At 37.9% G+C, this 20,679-nt stretch overlaps 1 protein-coding gene across 11 annotated transcripts in view; it reads left to right on the top strand.

The window, feature by feature from the left end:
- Positions 1 to 20,679, top strand: part of PFKP (phosphofructokinase, platelet) — a 103,093-nt gene that overhangs the window by 53,362 nt on the left and 29,052 nt on the right. For 8 of the 11 annotated variants that reach the window (XR_009155165.1, XR_009155164.1, XM_058183916.1 and 5 more), the window contains 11 exons: positions 2,507 to 2,551; positions 2,642 to 2,750; positions 4,013 to 4,108; positions 6,651 to 6,743; positions 9,876 to 10,001; positions 11,329 to 11,393; positions 12,442 to 12,511; positions 14,677 to 14,823; positions 17,690 to 17,760; positions 18,222 to 18,309; positions 19,645 to 19,797. Coding sequence is in view for 9 of the 11 variants with exons in the window: in XM_058183916.1 (XP_058039899.1) it covers positions 2,507 to 2,551; positions 2,642 to 2,750; positions 4,013 to 4,108; positions 6,651 to 6,743; positions 9,876 to 10,001; positions 11,329 to 11,393; positions 12,442 to 12,511; positions 14,677 to 14,823; positions 17,690 to 17,760; positions 18,222 to 18,309; positions 19,645 to 19,797 (1,063 nt within the window). In the remaining 2 variants the exon portion in view is untranslated. The remainder of the gene's footprint in view (positions 1 to 2,506; positions 2,552 to 2,641; positions 2,751 to 4,012; positions 4,109 to 6,650; positions 6,744 to 9,875; positions 10,002 to 11,328; positions 11,394 to 12,441; positions 12,512 to 14,676; positions 14,824 to 17,689; positions 17,761 to 18,221; positions 18,310 to 19,644; positions 19,798 to 20,679) is intronic. The other 3 variants (XM_058183911.1, XM_058183909.1, XM_058183913.1) reach the window with 1 other exon arrangement.

Here is a 20,679-nt window from a genome sequence, read left to right as displayed (position 1 = left end):
ATGGTCACAAAATCAAAATTCAGACACTTGGAAACTGACTCATATTTATGACGGTTGCAGTGTCCTGGGATCATGTGATCACCTTTTGCAACAGAAGGTAGACAGAAGACAAGCAAAATCAGTGGGGAAGCCAGATTCACTTAATAACTTAACAACAGCAGTGATTCACTTAACAACTGTGGCAAGAAAAGTCATAAAATGGGGGCAAAAATTCATTTAACAAGTGTCTCACTTAGTAACAAAAAATCAGGCTCAATTGTCCTTGTAAGTCAAGGACTAACTGTATAGAAATTTGTCCTTGAGAAAAACACTCTTTTTTAAAACTTATTGTTAAGATAGTTGATTTTATTCTCTCAGAAATGCCACTTGCCACTTTACTCCATATTTGATGTCATGATAGGTGCTACAGCTGGTATTACTTTTTTTTTTTTTTAATTACCAATCAAGGTAAATATTACCCTTCCAAACTTTTTTATACCTTGAAAAAGGTTAATGGGAGGATTTTTTCCCCCACGGTGTCTTCTCTTGGCATTGAAGAAGCGTGGAAGGGAGAGTTCAGATCGTCCATATTATTTAATTAGTCATAAACATCCCCTGAGAATTTTATCATGAATTTAATACAAAGACATTCCATGTTGTTTTTTTCGAAAGGAATTTTAAAGGCAAATACCCCTTTTCATCTAACTCAGGGGTCGGCAACCTTAAACACTCAAAAGAGCCACAAAGGGCCTAACCCATTCAATTCTGGAGCCGACTGGAAATTCGGTTCCCCCACCATAGAGTCTCCTCCTAGCATGGCGTCCTTTTTCCTCTGCCGAACGGAAGTCCAGTTCCCCCATCATAGAGTCTCCTCCTAGTGAGGTGTCCTTTTTCCTCTACCTGTCCTAATCAAAAGCCCTATCAATTGTGGAGCTGACCGGCAACAGGGAGACGCAGCAGAGGGATGAAAGAGCCACATGCAGCTCCAGAGCTGTGGTTGCTGACCTCTGGTCTAACTGAATGAAAACCAGTAAAGAAAGAAAAATTCAGGAGCATTTTTCTGCCCAGTCCTTACTTGCAGTTCAACCCCCCCCCCCAAATATTTTGTTCAGTATGCCAGGATCACACTGTAGTTTATTATATAATCTTCATGATGTTACATCATGGCTTAGCATGTCATTTAACTTTGAGCTTTTGTATAAATTCTGTTGCCATCAAAGAGCTGGAAGCAGCTCTTTGGAAGTTTGCAATCTTTGGCTGGCTAGAGAGGGATGGAAAATGAGCCCTAGAAGGCATGCATAAATTCCTAGCAAGAGCAGCTGAGCCCTTTCAACACTTTCACTGGCATTTGTCACATCGTTAGAGAGGTGCTTTGATAGGAGTGGCACGCAAACATATGGCAGGGGAAGGAAGAACCAGGATTCTTCTTTTCTAGTGCTTTCATCGTCCGTTGCATAATTCTGTAAGCCAATAAGAAGAAACATGTTTGAGAAAATTTGCATAAATCTTCTTTTATTTCCCAGAGCATCCATAATTGAAAGGTATGGTGTGTCCCTGAAAATAAGACCTAACTAGAAAATAAGCCCTAGTGTGATTTTTCAGGATGCTTCTAATATAAGCCCCAGTTAAGTGTCAACTCATAAAAGCATTTCTAGTCTGTCATCTGGCATCTGTCAGAACCTTCACATTAAGATTGTCAGCCAGATGGAGGCATTTTAGTACCGTATTTCCCTGAAAATAAGACCTAACCGGAAAATAAATCCTAATGAGTCTTTTGGAGCAAAAATTAAGAATTAATTAAAAAATTAATAAGACCTGGTCTTATTTTCGAGAGAAACAAGGGTTGTAGCAAATGTAAAGGGTAATTTGTAAATAATATATTGTTCTTAAACTCCATAATTATAGAGAAATGAGGAAAACAAAACTTAGGGATTTTTTAATAAAATGTTACTTTGCAACTAATCCTTAACTTACAGCAGTTCATTTAGTGACTGTTCAATGTTACGCTGGCACGGAAAAAAATGACTTATGACCACTCTTCACACTTACGACCATTGCAGCATCCCCACTGTCATGTAATCAAAATTCAGATGCTTGGCAACTGGTTCATATTTATGACAGTTGCAATGTCTCGGGGGCATCTGATCAACTTTTGTGACCTCTTAACAAACAAAATCAATGGGGAAGCCAGATTCACTTAGCAACTATAATGATTCACTTAACAACTGTGGTAAGAAAGATCGTAAAATGGGGCAAAACTCACTTTTTAACCAATATCTCACTTAACATAAATTTTGGGCTCAATTCTGGTCGTAAATCGAGGGCTATCTGTATACTTAACTGGCAGCTAGAACATGAATTAAGGAAAGTCCATCTGAAGGAGGAGGAACAAGAATAAAATAAATAAATAAGCAAAAAAAAAAAAAAGCATAGGAGTCATCTACTTAATGCCAAATTCAAGATTTGTACGTTTGAATAGTATCTTACTGTTTGTTTTGGTTGTTGATCTATCTTGTGATTTTTGTAGCCATCAGAGGACCTTCGTCTTGGAAGTGATGGGAAGACACTGCGGGTACGTATCTCCAAGATAAACCACTTTTAGTAAAATGTTCTTGTGGTGTTTACGTCAGATACTGATTGGCAATTTCCTTCTTTGCCCTAGGTATCTGGCACTTGTTAGTGCTTTAGCTTGTGGTGCAGACTATGTATTTATCCCTGAATATCCACCTGAAGAAGGATGGGAAGATCACATGTGTGCTAGGCTTTCTGAGGTAATCTTTTCAGCTTTGGTTTATAATGCCTTGGGCTTCCTTGGGAGATTATCAGCAGATCCCTGGTGAAAATTGAGCAAGAACAATCCAAATTTCCAGTCTCTAAAAGGCAACTGTGCCAAAATGATAAAGATCACCTGTAAAGGCTCCCCCTTTGGGGCATTCTTAGATTATTTTTCTCACTATAGTGAGGGTAGCCCCATTGTGCAATCAATTTATTTTTAACTAAGAAAATATCCATGTGGCCATTCCCTTAATGGCTCTCAGCGGCTTTCAAAACAGTTATGGTTGAAAGCAGGAGTTGGTTTGCTCAAACAGCACAGATGCACAGAAATGGCACTAAACTTATAGTTTATTGGGCTTGTTGACATTCCCCACCCCCTGCAAAATAAGATGTCAAAAATTTATTTTAGTGGCGGAATTTATTTCTTGAAGACATTGGGCTGTTCTCTTTTAACTTGTCATCTCAGGAGAGTTGTCTACCTTAATTCTCATGCTCAACTTTCAGCATGGGACAACAAGAATTCTTAACAACATTTAGGAATTGTGACTACAAATGGGTTTGGAGAAGCATGGTTCACTACAGCTCCCAGAATGTCCAGCCTTGATCTGTATGGGCCTTGAATTTCAACAATGTCTAGACCAGGGGTGGGAAACGAGAGCTCTTTTATGACTTGTTGATCAACTCCGAGAATTTCTCAAACCAGCCTGGCTCAGGAATTCTAGGAGCTGAAGTCTACAAGTCATAAAAGGGCCATCATTCCCTAACCCTGGTCTAAAGGGACAGTGATTCCTCATCCTTGCCTTACAGCATGTTCCAGGATACTCTGCAGCATTCATATATTTGTCAGCTGATTTGAAAAGGTTTCCTGAAACCAAAAAGTCTGAAACCTTTTGGTTCACTTTATCCTACTGAGTTTTTATAATCCTGAGCATGGAGCCTTATATAAGCTTTCTACAATCCAGTATTCTTCCTGATCGGTAACAACTATAGTTCCTATTTCTAGTCATTCTGGCTTAAAAATCTGGAACTGAAAAACCTAGTACATGTACAATGTGCCATGTTGAAGTAGATACATTGGGAGAGGTGGGAGAATAACAATAGGGCATAGTTTCATTAGATGTCTTATATACATTTTCTGAATATTTGTGTCTCATGCAGAAGATGAAAAGTTTCTTACCTATGTTTAGAATTCCGCCTTCCACTGTTTATTCCAGCTTTGGTAGCCTTACTGATCTGTCTTAAATTTCTTTCATCCTAGAACCGTGCCCGAAAGAAAAGGTTGAATATAATAATTGTGTCTGAAGGAGCAATTGATTCTTTTAACCAGCCTATCACTTCTGAACAAGTTAAGGATGTAAGTACATAGCTGTCCATCCTGACTTCTGCTGAATATATATGTGATGTCTCATGTTAACTTATTTATAAATATTGGGATTTTTTTTTTGTATTGTGTAATTGAAATGCAGTCTTAAGTATGGTTACATTCAAGATTGCTTTTGAAAATCACACATAGACAAAAAAAAAACCTCTTTACTGTAGAAAATTCACTTTCATGTTATTAGCTTCTGTGTTACACTAAACAATGCACATTCAACAAATGTCTGCTATGCAGAATGTTCTGGCAATATTGATAAAGCTTGGTTCTGCAGATGCTTTAGTTTGAGTTCTAATGTAGGTTCTCCTCTGGCTGCTATGCAGGAAATGTTCCTATGTATCTGTCTGGTCAACGCAGTACTTGGTAGAGGTTTTATTGATAAAGGAGGATGTTTGAAGCTCAGAGTTTAACTCAGAGGGTCTTAATCCCATTTCAGTTTCAGGCATGGTTTGCATGGGATAGTCAATTGAAAAAGTTCCAGCTTTCTAAAAACTGTCCCCGTTTTGTTGGAAGCCTAGGTTAACACATTTGGTCCTTGTCCCAAAGGTGCTTTTTCAAGAGGCAACTGGATTTTCTGGTTTTTCTTTGAAGACACCATCATTCTCCTGTCTACAACACGGTCCTTTCAATAGTTCCAAGAAGGCTCCACATCCATTTGCACTACTCAGGTGACCCTGACAACACAGATAAACCTCCAGGTGGCCTTAACAACTCACTAGAAAAAAATGCAAATGACCAACTGTGTGCAAGGAGTATAACTTCTTCCATTCCCCACCATCCAGTTAGAGCTGAAGAAGCTTCTTGGATGAGAAACAAAATGTCTTCAAAGAAAAACAATAAAGTTTGCTTGCCTCTTGGAAAAGCATCTTTGATACAACCATGACCTGAATGACTGAGAATCTCCATAGACATTTGGTCCTTAATTTTCCCCCCCTGTTCACTGGGGAATCTTAGTAGATTGTGATCAAGATGTGGAAACAATCATTCTGAAGAGATTTCTAAATTTATTATAGAAAGATAATGGATAATGAATGAATAAACTTTGGTTTTATTGCAGTGTTGATAAAAAATACAAATTAGCAAGTTGCTTCTTGATTCATAGTCATGTGTATTTATTCAGATAGTAAAATTACCAACTCTTAGAAAATTGGCCTAATCTGTGTAGATGGCCTTTGATAGCCATCTACACAGATTAGATACCCAGTTCTATAACCTTCCTCTTTTCTTTGTCTTAAGTAAGTCACTATGCCTTACTTAAAACATTTTAAACATTTTAAAGTGCAATGCTACATTTGGTTCAAAATATATTTAACAAGTATTGATGTAGGAGCCTTTTCTCTCCTTTCTTAACTAGACATTCATGGAAATTTATTTTACCAACTAGTTATGCAGATATTCTTTAAAGGATATGATTAAAATATTGTGTAATTTGCTCTTATTTTAAAGGCAGCATGGTTCATTTTCAGCTGTTCCATGCTGACTCCTTCTGTTTTTGCTTTTTTGTCAGTGACATTAAAATCTGCCTAGAAAATATTTGAAACTTTTTTCTGCTTTAAACATATAATTCTCAATTTGTATCTTATTTTGTAGTTTGTTAATAAACATCTGATTAAAAGCTCATTATACAAAATTGATCTGTGTTTTAGAAACTTGAAAGCTATCAGCAACTCTTGTCAAAACAAACTTTTATACTGAATTTGTGGACTACAGCCATGCAGTGAATCAGAACTTCTATAAAAGGATATAAATTAGTTTGGACAGCTTATTTATTTTTGATAATTTCAATCACTACCACTTATTTTATACAACATTATTTATGTCACCACTTGTTTCACAAGTAGCAATTCTAAATAATGATAAAAATTTAAAAATCAGTGAAAAAGCAACAAGTAATGTACATATAGAGCAGAGACCTCCCCAAACTTTTCAGCTCATTGACCCCTTCACAAAGTTTCAGATTGTTTGACTCCCAAGTATTTATTATATGCAAATAATGTAATACATGTTATTCTAACTAATAGAATATGAATAAAAACAATGATCCTTTGGATGCTCCCATCAACCCTTGGGAATCAACATTGACCATTTTGGAGAACTCTGATCTGAAGGTAGCTGATAAAAACAACAGTTACCATCCTATCAACCATCCCATAGGTTCTTCTTAGTTCCCTGATCCCCACACATGGGTAAACAGCCATGAGCATAAGGCTTTCCAGCATGCTGGTAGAGTTGGGGTAGCTGAATCTTTGGAAAGGAATGTATTGGGGTTTCAGATGCCGCAACCAAATAGATCCACTTAGTCCTATCCAAGGCCATTTCCTAACAGACTGAGAAGAGTCCCAGAGATTTAAACTTGATGGCAGAAGTATTTGTTATGGATTAGAACTGAATTTGCTAAAGGCATTTTTCGAAGCTTACATTAGATCTTCTACTCAGTGCTCATATAAGGAAAATCTCAGCACAGTTGCTACAGCTTCTAATCCATCTTCTTCTTTGGGTTCACCTTGGTCTTCTTTTGCAGCTTGTGGTGAAGCGGTTGGGGTTTGACACACGGGTGACCATTCTTGGCCATGTGCAACGAGGAGGCACACCCTCTGCTTTTGATCGGATTTTGGTGAGTGAATGTAACCAATTTGTTTCTGAGTATCTGAAGAAGAATACTGTATCTGCCACAACCCAGTTTGAGGTGGCATTACTTGATTTTTCTTCCTTGTTCTACTCTTTGAGCCATGGAAGGAATTAATTGAAACATGTTTGAACTTAGGTCATAACCTAATGGCTATTGTTAAATTTCTTTCTTCCTCCCTACCTCCCTTATCTATCTATCTATCTATCTATCTATCTATCTATCTATCTATCTATCTATCTATCTATCTTTCTTTCTTTCTTTCTTTTTTTCCTTCCTTCCTTCCTTTCTTCCTTCCTTTCCCTCCCCCCTCCCTTGTTTAACTTTGAACGTAATACCAAAATCTCCATTATTTTTTAGAATTATGTAAAAAATAAACCCCATCACTAAAAACAGTATAAAGAAATATTTAATTTCTACGTACTTTGATATATGAAATTGGGAAAATGGTTTTCTTTTGGAGAAATGAAGCTATCAGAAGTCTTTTCAAGTTCTGTAGTTAGATAATTATCATATAGAAGTTAGATGTGCTCAATTTAAACTGAAGAAAGGGAAATGGTCATATTAAAAACTCTCTTAGGCAAATTATACTTTTAAACCTATTCATGTTTTTTTTTTATTTATTACATGAGAATGGTAAGTCTAAAGTGGTCCAGAAGTGGTTCATTCACAAAAAAGTCAGTTTGGAATCACAAGGGAAGAGAGGCAGGGGCAGAACCCAAAGTAGAAGGGTTGGTTGTTATTTGGGGTTTCTTAGGTTAGAACCATCTCTTCTATCTTTATTTGATTCTAATATGCATACGTAGAGGCTCATATAATGACCTTGGAAATCAGAGTGAATCCCCAGAGTTGGTAAGGCTGAGAGTTTCAAGAACTTGGATGAGCTACAAAATGGGTCAATAGATAGAAGATTTGGGATTGTCTCCCTGATAGATATGATCCTAGATCACATCTAGGTTCTTTAAAAGAGATATTTAATATAGATGGGGACCCATATTTATTTATTTATTGAATTTATATTGCTGCCTATTTGCCCATGGCGAGTCAAGGTGGCTTACAGAATATAAAACCACATTTAAAACAATAAAAAGAAAATAAATTCATATAGTATAATATAATAATATAATAAAATCACCCCCCACCCCCTGCCCCAGAGACAGCAGATCACACAAGCCATTTAATGGGCTCCAACCCTCTCTGGGTTCCCCAGCTCACTGGCAGAACCAGGTCTTCAGCGCCTTCTGGAAGAGTATTAGAGTGGGGGCCATTCTAATCTCTGGGGGAATGATGTTCCAGAGAGAGGGAGCCACCACTGAGAAGGCCTTTCTTCTAGGTCACACCAGGTGTATCTCCCTCAGGAATGGGACCTGCAACATTTCCTGCCTCCCCGCTCTGATGGGTCAAGTAGATGTGACCAGCAAGAGGCGGTCCCTCAGATAACCTGGTCCCAAGCCATGAAGGGCTTTAAAGGTGACAACCACCACCTTGAATTGCACCTGAAAGCAAATTGGCAGCCAGTGCATCTCCCTCAAGAAAGGTGGTACATGTGCACACCGGGGTCTGCACAAAACCATGTGGGCTGTTGCATTTTGCATCAACTGGAACTTCCGGATGCTCTTCAGGGGCAGACCCATATAGGTAAAGGTAAAGGTTCCCCTCGCAGATATGTGCTAGTCATTCCCAACTCTAGGGGATGGTGCTCATCTCCGTTTCAAAGCCAAAGAGCCAGCACTGCCCAAAGACATCTCCATGATCATGTGGCCGACATGACTAAATGCTAAAGGCACACAGAATTCTGTTCCCACCACAGATGGTCCCTTTTTTTAAAAAAAAATTTAATACGTGCTTTTTTTTTTAATTTGCATTTATATCCCGCCCATCTCCGAAGACTCAGGGCGGCTTACACTATGTCAAGCAATAGTCTTCATCCATTTGTATATTATATACAAAGTCAACTTATTGCCCCCAACAATCTGGGTCCTCATTTTACCTACCTTATAAAGGATGGAAGGCTGAGTCAACCTTGGGCCTAGTGGGACTTGAACCTGCAGTAATTGCAAGCAGCTGTTGTTAATAACAGACTGCATTAGTCTGTTGAGGCCCAACAGGCAAGAGAGGCCCTTTTGAACTGCTAGGTTGGCAGAAGCTGGGACAAGTAATGGGAGCTCACCCTATTACACGGCACTCGGGATTTGAACCGTTGAACCCTTTGATCGACAAGCTCAGCATCTTAGCCACAGAGCCACTGTGTCCCTTATATAGAGTGTGTTGCAATAGGCAAGACAGGAAGTGACTAGGGCATGAGTGAGTAGGGATTGTTGGGCGTAACTGGCACCCAACCTGCAGTGGCACAAAGGCTCTCCTGGCCACAACCGCCACCTGCTCTTTGAGCAGGAGTTGTGAGTCTAGGAGAACCCCCAGATCATGCACAGGGTCTCTTTGAGGTAGTGCCACCCCATCCAAGACCAAAGGTGGCAATTCTCCCTGAGCCAACGAATCCCAAACCCAGAGCCACTCGGTGTTACCAGGGTTTAGTTTCAACCTGTTCCTCCCCATCCAGCCCCTAACAGTCTCTAGAACACGGCATGAGAGGGAGGACACGGTATCACTTAACTCACCACGGGCCAAGACATACAGCTGAATATCATCAGCATATTGGTGATACCTCAGTCCATGGTGATGGGTGATCTCACCCAACGGCTTCATATAAATGTTAAACAAGAGCGGAGAGAGTTCCGAGCCCTATGGAACCCCGCAAAACAGTAGGCAAAGGCTGGATCTCTCCCCTCCTATCAACACTGACTGAGAGCAGCCACAGAGGAAGGAAGTGAACCAGGATAGCACAAGGCATAATAAATAAACATAAGGCACATACATAAGTAAATAAACAATCCCTTAGTCAACTCTGGTATCATCCTTTGTTCTCTTGAAGGTTTCCCAGCCTTTAAAAGACCTATTGGATTCTATGCTGATAATAATTGATCTCCCTCTCTTCTTAATTTTCTAGAACTGATAATTTTTAAGAGGTTTCACAGGGGACTCTTGGCATGCTTCAAAACTATCCACCGCCAGGTGTTCTAATACCTATAAAAGAACCAACCAACTTTGGTTTCTTTACAGGCCAGCCGTATGGGTGTGGAGGCTGTCCTTGCTCTTCTGGAAGCCACACCTGAAACACCTGGATGTGTTGTGACCCTCTCCGGGAACCTGGCTGTCCGCCTGCCTTTAATGGAGTGTGTTCAAATGGTGAGTTTCCGCAAGGAAGTGGCTGCATTAATTTGTTAGTATAATCTAGCAATCAGTAGCCTGCTGTCAGCTGGAGCACTAGCAGTGACATAAGAGAAATGCTTATCAGCACTGTGGACAATCAACTCTAGTCAGTCTTACAATTGGAGTAAATGAACCAAATTGCTGATGGGAATTTGATAGCAAACTGAGGTGTTGGAGGCCTTTGATAAAATAGTATTCTGTTTATCTTGGACCTTGTTCTTCCTGTTTGTTTTGGCAGGCCAGAGTATGTGTACACTATCATGAGCATGTATTACATCGTGGTTATTTAGAGTGGCTAAAATCACCAAGAATGATGAATCACCACAGTAGAATCACCACAGTAAAATCACCACAGTTAAATGAATCAGGAGCATTCCTTAGAATGCAATATATTAATGTATGATTTCAGAGAATCTGCCTTTCCTTGTTTGTTTTTGTATTTTAAATAATCAGTCCTATTTTATACAACAATTGAACCAAGGCTAGTTTGTCCACAAAAGAATGAGTTAAATAAACAGCTACATGTGTAAGGCCATGTAGGCTGATAATAAGACAACACTTGTACTACAGGTAGTCCTCAATGTATAACCATTTGTTTAGTGATCATTCAAAGGTACAATGGCACTGATAAACTGACTGCTTTTCACATTTACAACTGTTGCATCATCCCAAAGTCATATGATCAAACTCTGGACACTTGGCAACTGGTTCATATTTATGACAGCTTTTTGAATAGGTTTAGATTATTATAAGAGTCTTACATGATGGGATAAATGTATAAGAAAATTGCATTGTAACCCATCAAAATTATTTAAAATTCAATTAAATAAAGATTAAGGTTCCCCTCGCACATATGTGCTAGTCGTTCCCGGGTCTGGGGGGCAGTGCTCATCTCTGTTTCAAAGCCGAGGAGCCAGCACTGTCCAAAGACATCTCCATGGTCATGTGGCCGGCATGACTAAATACCAAAGGCCCAGGGAACACTGTTAGCTTTCCACCAAAGATGGTCCCTATTTTTTCTACTTGCATTTTTTACATGCTTTCAAACTGCTAGGTTGGCAGAAGCTGGGACAAGTAATGGGAGCTCACCCTGTTATGCAGCACTAGAGATTTGAACCACTGAACTGCCGACCTTTTAATCAACAAGCTTTTTTTGAATTAGTTTTTTTTAATTAATTCAATTACCTAATCGCATTTGTGGTACGGCAGGATGGCCCACTCGCTTTCTATTCTTGGACCTTGCTTTGAGGGATGTTATTCTTACCTTACATATGATTCATTTTTGTTTTCCCTAATTCCCAAGACTCAAGATGTACAGAAAGCTATGGATGAAAGAAGATTCCGAGATGCAGTAGAACTCCGTGGAAGGTGCAACATTATTATTTTTTAATCTTCTGGCAAAAATTGTTGGGTTGCTTTCCAATGTACGGTGATGGCTAATTATATCAAAGGCCTCTGTTTTGTAGGTAACCATGGAGAAATGGTTTCTCTTCCAAATAATTTTTCAGTTCTATCCAAATCTTAGGTCTTGAATTGTACCAAAAATAGGAGATATTAGAGACAGCATGACCTTTTGACTGCTGCTAGTTAAAGCGATGGAAATTGCCTTAAGGAGTATATCCTGAAGAATAAATATACAGTATTAATGAGCCTGGATTCCCCTCTCCCCCCCCAAATGCGTATGTGTTGGTAAATGTCTAAAAGAGTCTAAAGAATCTCCGGATTAGCACCATGAATCTCACCTGTACTAAGGATATCTAGAGGCTTTGTTTTTTGAAAGCATGTGGTGTGAAATTGCTGTTGCCAGGTTGTAATTCTTTCTGTCTGCCATAGGGGCAGATTACTGTTCTTACAATCTAACAATCTGTATGGGCAAGATAATAAGTTTTCCCTGCAAGGCCTATTCCCTCCTCCCACTTTTATTGCAAAAAAATAAGTTCTCTTATAATTTTTTTTAAAAAATTAAAAATGCTGGGATATTGAATGAGATAAGCTAAGTGTGATGTGTGCATTTGCAATATGAGAAGATTTGGGACATTTCATTTACTTTTTATTAATTGATTGCATGTGTGAATATAAATATTTTTTTTAAAAAAAACATGGGAAATTGTATGATGACATTTATTCCCTGCAGAAACAGTTGTCTTTTGAAGGAGGGACATCATTTTAAGGAGCTGAGACTCAATGCATTTTTAAAATACCAAACTGAGGAAGGATGACAAAATTATAAAAAATAAAATTGGCCTGACTAATTGTTTTATTTGTTCATAGTTTATGTATTTATCTAGATATTTAATTATTTAGCAGATCTATATCAACTTAAATAATTATTATATGTTGTCATAAAAATACAGTGCCACTATGTTTCTCAGTAATGTCTTGAAAAGAATAACAAAATGAGAATTGTTTTTTATAGGAGTTTTACCAACAACTTGAATACCTACAAACTCTTGTCTAACAAAAAACCAGAAGACGAACTGCCTAAGGTACACTTCATAAAGTCCTTGCCTTCATCTTTTTATTTCTCATTTCGGGTTCTTGATAATTGTTTGTAATTGTATTAGAAAAGAAAACAAATGAAGAGCTTAATAAAAACAAAAAAACAAAAAACAAAACCCAGCAAAACATTGTTTTGACAGACTAATTGCAGAGTTGGAGTGTACCTTCCCATACTTAAGAAAGTCCACTGAATCAAAGTTAGGGTATTGCTGAAATTGACTTAATTTGGTAGTATTAATTGCTTAATTGCTGTATTTTGAACGCTGCATGCAAATGTGTTAGATGCGCGTGCAAAGTGCGCACTCACAGAACTGGTTGTTAAACCGGTTGCAGCCCACCACTGAATAATATGCATAATACCATAATGCAAATGACATTGATTACAGTGGAATTTGGTTTTCTGCTTCCTTGTACTGAAATCTGGTAAAATGAGATTTCAAGCATTCTTGTAATGGTAGAGGACATGGGGAAAGGCTTTGGGGGACAGAAGAAAAAGTTTCAATAGAGCCTCAGTGATAAGGTAAGAGGCCTGAGCCCCAGAAAGTAACTTAAGAGAATGTCTTAGACAAGCTCTTCTCTGTTTCCCATAAAGAAGAAGATAGGAAGTGGAAATACATTCAGATTTGCAAGGTTCAATGATCATAACTGTTACAACAAAAATAATCCTGATTTACAGGATGTTGGCTTCTTATCTGGTCTACCTTGGAGGGCTGACAGAAATATTTTCTGTTATTATTATGCACTACCTACACTTTGACAGAGACAGTGTTTAAGTTTTGGAAATTAGATAAATAAATAATATTTTAACTGTAGAATTTTGTAGATTTATAAATTACTGTATAATTTAATTAAACCTGTAGACCAGCTATCAATTTTGGAAATGAATTAAAGAGACTGCATCTAAAAATATTATCATGGGATTCTTTTTGACAGTTTTTGGGTACTAATTGAAACACGGTTAGCTATCTTAAGAGGTATGAATTTTACCTTAGGGTAAATGAATGTTCACATCTGCAAACCTGCAACATTCTAAATAAAGTTAATGTTGAAGATTTATATTAAAATTATCCAATGTTGGACTGGAATAAAATGTTATATGCATTAAAAGCAGCATCCTGATTAATCCACTAATTTTGTGGTTGTGTTGTTAAATAGCCATTTAAAATCAGATACTAGTCAGTTCAAAGTATATCTGGCTACAGCATACTATTTTTGTTTACTGTCTAGGTAAGAAGATAATTCTAGTAGGTAGAGTTTGGTGTAAAATTGTTCTGTTTTCATTAACAAGTTGGTAAAACTTGTCATTTTAAAAAAATGCAAGTATCTTTACAAGCTTTTAATCTTGTGTCTGGAGGCTTTTAAACTATATATTTAGAGATCACTTTAGTTTGTTTAGAACTTTGTAGATTTGTCTGCTAATAGTTAGGAGACAATTCTGCAAGAATTGGGTTTCCAATGGAAATAAGAATTGGGGTGTGCATAAAGCAATATTTCTGAATAAATATATTACAGCAGATAACGAGAAGTTGACATTGGATAAAAAATCTCCAGAGCACAATGTGGGATTTTTCATTGGATATATTGCTGATAGTAAAAGATGGTTTACTGCTAGGCAAAAAAGCTTTATGGATGTGGACTAATTGACAGGTTTGTAGACAGTATTTAATGATTTGCTGTTTTATAATTTTAGTTATCGGCTGTTTTTTAGCACAGTATAGTGATTGCATGTGAAAGGATGCAGTCACTTTTAAGAGGTCAGGTGTGGTGCTTGCTTTTTGATATTTATTTATTTTATTTTAAGAAAATGCATTTCTTCCTTTTTGTGTGTATTAGCTACATTAAAATCAACACTGGCATTCAAATCCGTTGTGCAACATTACTTGCTTTTCTGATTTTCTAAAATAAAGTTTAGGTAGTTAGAGCCTTCTTGAAGCAGAAATGAATGTAGGGGTAACGGGATTATTATAACAACTCTGATTTTAAAAAAAAACCCTCAGGTTTTCTAAAATTGCTTTTTAATTGGTTACACACAGAATTGTTTTAAATGTCTGAATTCAAACATTAAAAACTTCATTTTTAAAAATTTTAAAGTTATCCCGTTGTGCCTTGTGACTTCTACTTTATTTCAAAAACCTTGCCACTTCTTCTCCAGAGCAATTTCACTGTCGCTGTGCTGAATGTGGGTGCTCCAGCAGCTGGGATGAATGCTGCTGTCCGTTCCGCAGTGAGACTTGGGATCACCGAAGGGCACAAAATGTTAGCTGTCACTGATGGCTTTGAAGGCTTTTCTAGAGGGCAGGTCGGTATTTCCTAAGTTTGCCTGATGTCACAATTTGTTGGGAAATAGTCTCAGCAGGAAGATATACCTGGCCAGCCTTGCCTAGGCTCAGATGCCACATTAGAACTTGGATGGTAAATCCTCTTCCTCAGGTTATCCCAGGGTTAAAAGGCAGATGAAAACTCAAAGAAATATAAGCCAGGGGTCTCCAACATTGGTAACTTTAAGCCTGGAGGACTTCAACTCTGGAGTTGAAGTCCTCCAGGCTTTAAAGTTGCCAAGGTTGGAGACCCCTGATATAAGCAGCCTCTTGCTGGTTTGGACCTTCTGACCCATCTAGTCGATTGGTCTCTTCTGGCAGTGACCAACCCGTTGTTCAAGGGAGCCTACTAGTCTCCCAGCAGAAGATCTCTAGGGACAATCACATCGCCACCAAGGCCAATAGTCACTAATCTCCATGAGTTCCATGAATTGGTCCAGCCATGTTTTGGGAAAGGTGGCAAAGGCATTTCTATGTTATTGCCAAGAAAACTGGATGGCTGTATCTACACTATCAGATAAGGAGGAGTCAAGGGAGCCTTCATCTGTACCTTTTAGATAGAAATCTTAAGAGTTCCCATTATAGCTATAGCAGTAGACTTATATACCACTTCACAGTGCTTTTACAGCCCTCTCTAAGTGGTTTTACAGAGTCAGCCTATTGCCCCCAACAATCTGGGTCCTTATTTTACCAACCTCAGAAGGATGGAAGGCTGAGTCAATCTTGAGCCACCCAGGATTGAACTCCTGGATATTTATTAATTAATTTATTTTATTTGTCAACAAATACAAGAAAACAAGTAACAGTAGACACAGACATGGACACATGAAAAATTTTTGGCACAGAAAAAGATATAAATTGGCAAAAAGATAGCCATAAACACAGAATGATTATATATAATTGGGAATAGTAGGACAGGGACGGTAGGCACGCTGGTGCGCTTATGTGCTCCCCCTTAGGGACCTCTTAAGAAACACGAAAGGTCCACGGTAGACAGTTTATGGTGAAAGGTATGAGGATTAGAGAGACTAACAACAGGATCAGGTAGATTGTTCCAGACATTTACTACTCTGTTGCAAAAGTCATATTTCCTACAATTAAGATTAGAGCGAATTACATTGAGTTTAAATCTATTGATGGCCCTTGTATTGTTATGGTTGAAATTAAAGTATTCATTATAATTATCTAATAGACCTTTGCAAAAGAGTGAGAGGTAGCATTATTCCTCGTTAGATATAACTGTTATATTAAGAGAATATAACAACACTTTTTAGAGATGGATATTTTATGGCCTTTTCCACTCCAGATGTTCAAGATATTAATGTACATGGGTTGGGAAACTAAGGTCCGATGCACTATGGCATCATCATAGCTTGTCCTGAATGCCTGTGACAACAACTGTTTCATTTTGGAGTTTAAGTCCAATATCTGGAATACCTCAAGTTGGAAAAGCTGAAACTTAAGAACAATGAGGTTGAAAGTTATGAAATGTAAAGGGATGTATCTCATTTTCAAATAGCTTTTATATAATTCTTTTCTAATATTATGGTTTTCCTTGCTTTTGAAAAAGCATTTGCTTCGTGAATGCTTGGGGAGAAATTTTTGGTGTCAGATTGTGTATATTGTTCAGCTGCCGTGTGAAGAGTGATTGCACTACGTGGAGATAAGAACCCCAGCTGAGTAGTTTCAGACGAAAGCCAATTTTATCACATTGGGTTGTCACATTGGGTTTTAGTATTTTCCACTGAGAAGGTGTTTATGACATGAAATGCATAGGGCGGATTCAGCCCTAAGACTTCTGATCCAGCAGATTTACAAAGACTTAAAATAGCTTCAGTTTAAAAGGAAGCTGATTGCCAACTCAGTCAGTTAACTATTATAATCGTTTAGATGTTTCATTACAGCATTTCTCCATCCTTTTATCACATTGTGGCTAGAACTGCAGGGTTTAATTCCAAAGTCCTTGAGATGGCAATAGCAATAGCACTTAGATTTATATACCGCTTTACAGTTCTCTCCAAGAAGTTTACAGAGTCAGCCTATTGCCCCCAATAATTTGGGTCCTCATTTTATCAACCTCAGAAGGATGGAAGGCTGAATCAACCTGGAGCCTGGTGAGATTTGAACTGCCAAATTGCCGGCAGCCGGCAGTCAGCAGAAGTAGCCTGCAATACTGCACTCTAACCAATGCACCACCACGGCTCCTGTCTGGCCCAGTCTTTTTTGGGGCACAAATGGTGATAGATGATCAGGAAACCTAAAAGATTTTAGTTACTTCATTCCTGCTAATATGAAAAGCATTCCTGCTGATATGATTTGTTCTTAACCAATTTGTTCTTAAAATCACCCAAGAAAAGTGACAGAATCTCTCACAAGACTGATTTGTCTCCATTTTACTCTGCTTTTCAGAATAAAGGCATATAAGCTTTTGTGCAACTGATCTGGACTTCTTAGCTTTTCCACTTGCTCCAATTTAATTAAAAGCTACTGTTCAGTTTAGAATCCCATAAACTAAGCGGCTTTACAACCAACTCTCATGCTTTGCTTAAGCTGTCACTGAGTTAATGATTTTTTTAGATTTGATAGTTGGACAGAGGAGTTTAGTATATACTGGAAATTGCATATATAGTTGTACCATGAACATATAAGAGTTGTATTTGAGGCAAATTATGGTAAACGCATTACAATGTATTTGCATTGCACTTCATGATATGTTTGGCTTAAGTGACATAGTTTTCATGCTTAAATTGGATTTTTGTCACCCAGTGGAGAAACATATCTTCAGTTATGTCAGCAATATAAACATAATTTAATCAGCAAATCTTTTTTTGTGGTTCTGACTCATAGATTAAAGAAATCAGGTGGGGAGACGTTGGAGGTTGGACTGGCCAAGGAGGGTCCATTCTTGGCACCAAACGGTAATTCAGCAGTATTATATATTATCTATCTAGAAATTAAAAAGGCAATAGTAGACATACCCTGAAATTACAATACAGTTGCACAGAACAGATTTTTAACCAGTGGCTGATGAAAGGGAAATAGAAGTGTGGTGGTTTCCTTCCTTCCTTCCTTCCTTCCTTCCTTCCTTCCTTCCTTCCTTCCTTCCTTCCTTCCTTCCTTCCTTCCTTCCTTCCTTCCTTTCTTTCTTTCTTTTGTATCTGCCTATTTCAATCAATGACTGGATAGCTTACAATTTTAAAAAAAATTACCACAGTTAAAACTATAAAAACATTTTAGGATCATTTTAAAACTATTTATATCCTTTGCAATGTATAGTTGTGCCCCAATTAAGTGAGATGAGAAATGTATATTTAATTTTACCCTACATACCCTACATTCCTGATTGTCTTTCTTTTTTTAAAAAAAAAATGTATTTTAGTACACTCCCTGGAAAGTATCTGGAGAAGATTGCAGAACACATGCGTGCCCACAGCATCAACGCCCTCCTTGTCATTGGTGGCTTTGAGGTATATAATTTTGTTTTCCTCCCCTCTCTCCTAAAGTCTCGCTGGCAATTTGGCATTATATTAAACATACCATGGATTCAGGCAGTCTGAATTCAACTGTTGAATTGGCTTTGGAAAAATACAGTACACTGTATTGTATATATTGTAGCGTGATGTAGACGCACTGATACAGAAGTGGGGAAATGGCCTTGAGTTTCATTGGCAGCTTCATATTCCTGTAGCATCAGTTTAAAAAATAATTTTCATTATGTTAACTAAATTTGCTCCATTTGATCTCACAGCATTAAGCCACCAATTAAACTTTATGCCTGCTCAGGAGTACACACTCTGTGTTGAAAAGTTAATAATATAACTCCAGAAGCCCTGGGTTTAAGATGCTCTTTTGAGTGGTTAACTGAATCCATGACTGAATAGAAAAATTAACTAATATACTGTATAAGTAATTACCCTATTTCCCCAAAAATAAGACATACCCTGATAGTATGCCCAATCAGGCTTTTGAGTTCATGCACTAAAATAATCCCTTCCTGAAAATATTTAAATGCATGCGCAGCCGGTCCCCACCATTTCCTCTGGTTAGGGTTAGGGAGACAAAGCTGGAAATCAGGTAAGATGGCAAGAGGAGCCCCGTCCTGTTCCACATGCCCCAAAATAATAAGACCTCCCCTAAAATAAGCCCAAGCACTTATTTCAGGGTTCAGAAAAATATAACACAGGATCTTATTTTCGGGGAAACACGGTAATGTGTAGTATATAAATGCAGTTAATAAGAGAGATTAAGATTTACTTTTCTCTACTACTGCAATAATAGAAGTTGTATATTCTGCAACAGAACTTGCAGAATTGTTTAGTATTTACCCTAAAAGTTTTTTTAAAAAATTGTTTGCTTTTTTGTTGTATATTATAACATATAGCACTCTTTATATATTGCTGAGGTCTTCATGGTGACTCTATTGCAGATGGACGGTAAATATTAAGAGACGGGAAAGAGATTGAAAAAGGAGTCCCTCCTCACAGGGCACAGCGCTGTTTTCCTTTTACAAGGAACACCTGCCTGAAGTGAAACCAAATTTTGAAAAAGTGCCAAAAAAACTGATTACCAGAGATAAAAAGGCAGGATAACTTATACTCATGAGCTGTGATCCCTCTTTCAAATCACCTCTGATTCCCTGAAAGAGATCATTACCGTACCATCTGTCACTAGCATCTGCGTGCGCCCATAGAGAGCCAGACTGGCTGCAAATCCCCACCTGTGTTGCATCATCTACTTCTTCGATTCAAGTTTTGTTTTTCTTTCCCTTTAATTTTTACATAATTGCTGTATGTGCCCATCAGGCATACCTGGGACTATTGGAACTGTCTTCAGCCCGGGAGAAATATGAAGCGTTCTGTATTCCCATGGTTATGGTTCCTGCGACCGTATCCAACAATGTACCTGGTTCTGATTTCAGCATTGGTGCAGATACTGCTCTGAACACTATTACTGATGTAAGTTTCTCCTTCCTTCCTTCTGCCTGTGTGGTTCACTAACATAACCATCCCTGCATGCTACTCGACGCAGCTGGCACTGTAGATTCTCTTAGACCAGAACACTAAGATTGCATCATAAACCAGACCTACACTTAAAACCACACACATGCAACACGTATCCATACATCCATACATAAGCATGTACACATCTATGCGCCCACGCACACACACATGGGCAGTTTGACCAGATTCAGAAAATGTGAAAATTAACAGTTTTATTTTTTTGTTCCTAAGAAATGCACACCCCAGTGTTTGATCCAATATTTGATTTCAGTGAATCTACCTCTGTTATTAAAACAATAACATCAATACAGATAAGTTTTTTTTAAGGTTTTTAAGATTTGTCTTTTTCTTTAAAAAAAAGACAACCTACAAAAACATAGTTTTTTCAGGGTTATTCAAAAACATTTCTGTATTTTTTCCCCCCAACAATGTGGAATTGGTTTTCCTTTGCTGTTTTTCTAATATTTTCATGTTCCAAGCCTAAGCTCTAGCTCTGAAATGTCCTGGTAGTCTCCCATTCATATTAACTCAAGTATAACCCTAAAATAATTTTTTGGGTTGAGCAAAGACTGGCTAAGGTGCTGCTATCTGCTGAGATCTCCCAAAACCGGAAGACAATTAAATCCTAGGAAGGTGATGGTTCAGTATCTAAAAGTGAATGATTGCTATGCCACGTAAAATGGTTTTAGTGTAGAAATATCTCTAGTTTGTACTGTATGATGATAGAAAGAATCTGGTTTTGCTTTCCTTCTGTTTCCAATGCAGCTTTGAAGCTTGTTGTATACTAAACAACCCTATGAACTTAATAAAATATTAAATGAGTAGCAAATGTGTCCA

The sequence above is a fragment of the Ahaetulla prasina genome, chromosome 4 (genome assembly GCF_028640845.1).
Source record: "Ahaetulla prasina isolate Xishuangbanna chromosome 4, ASM2864084v1, whole genome shotgun sequence".
Classification (NCBI taxonomy): Eukaryota; Metazoa; Chordata; class Lepidosauria; order Squamata; family Colubridae; genus Ahaetulla; species Ahaetulla prasina.
This window is presented reverse-complemented; position numbering and strand designations above follow the sequence as displayed.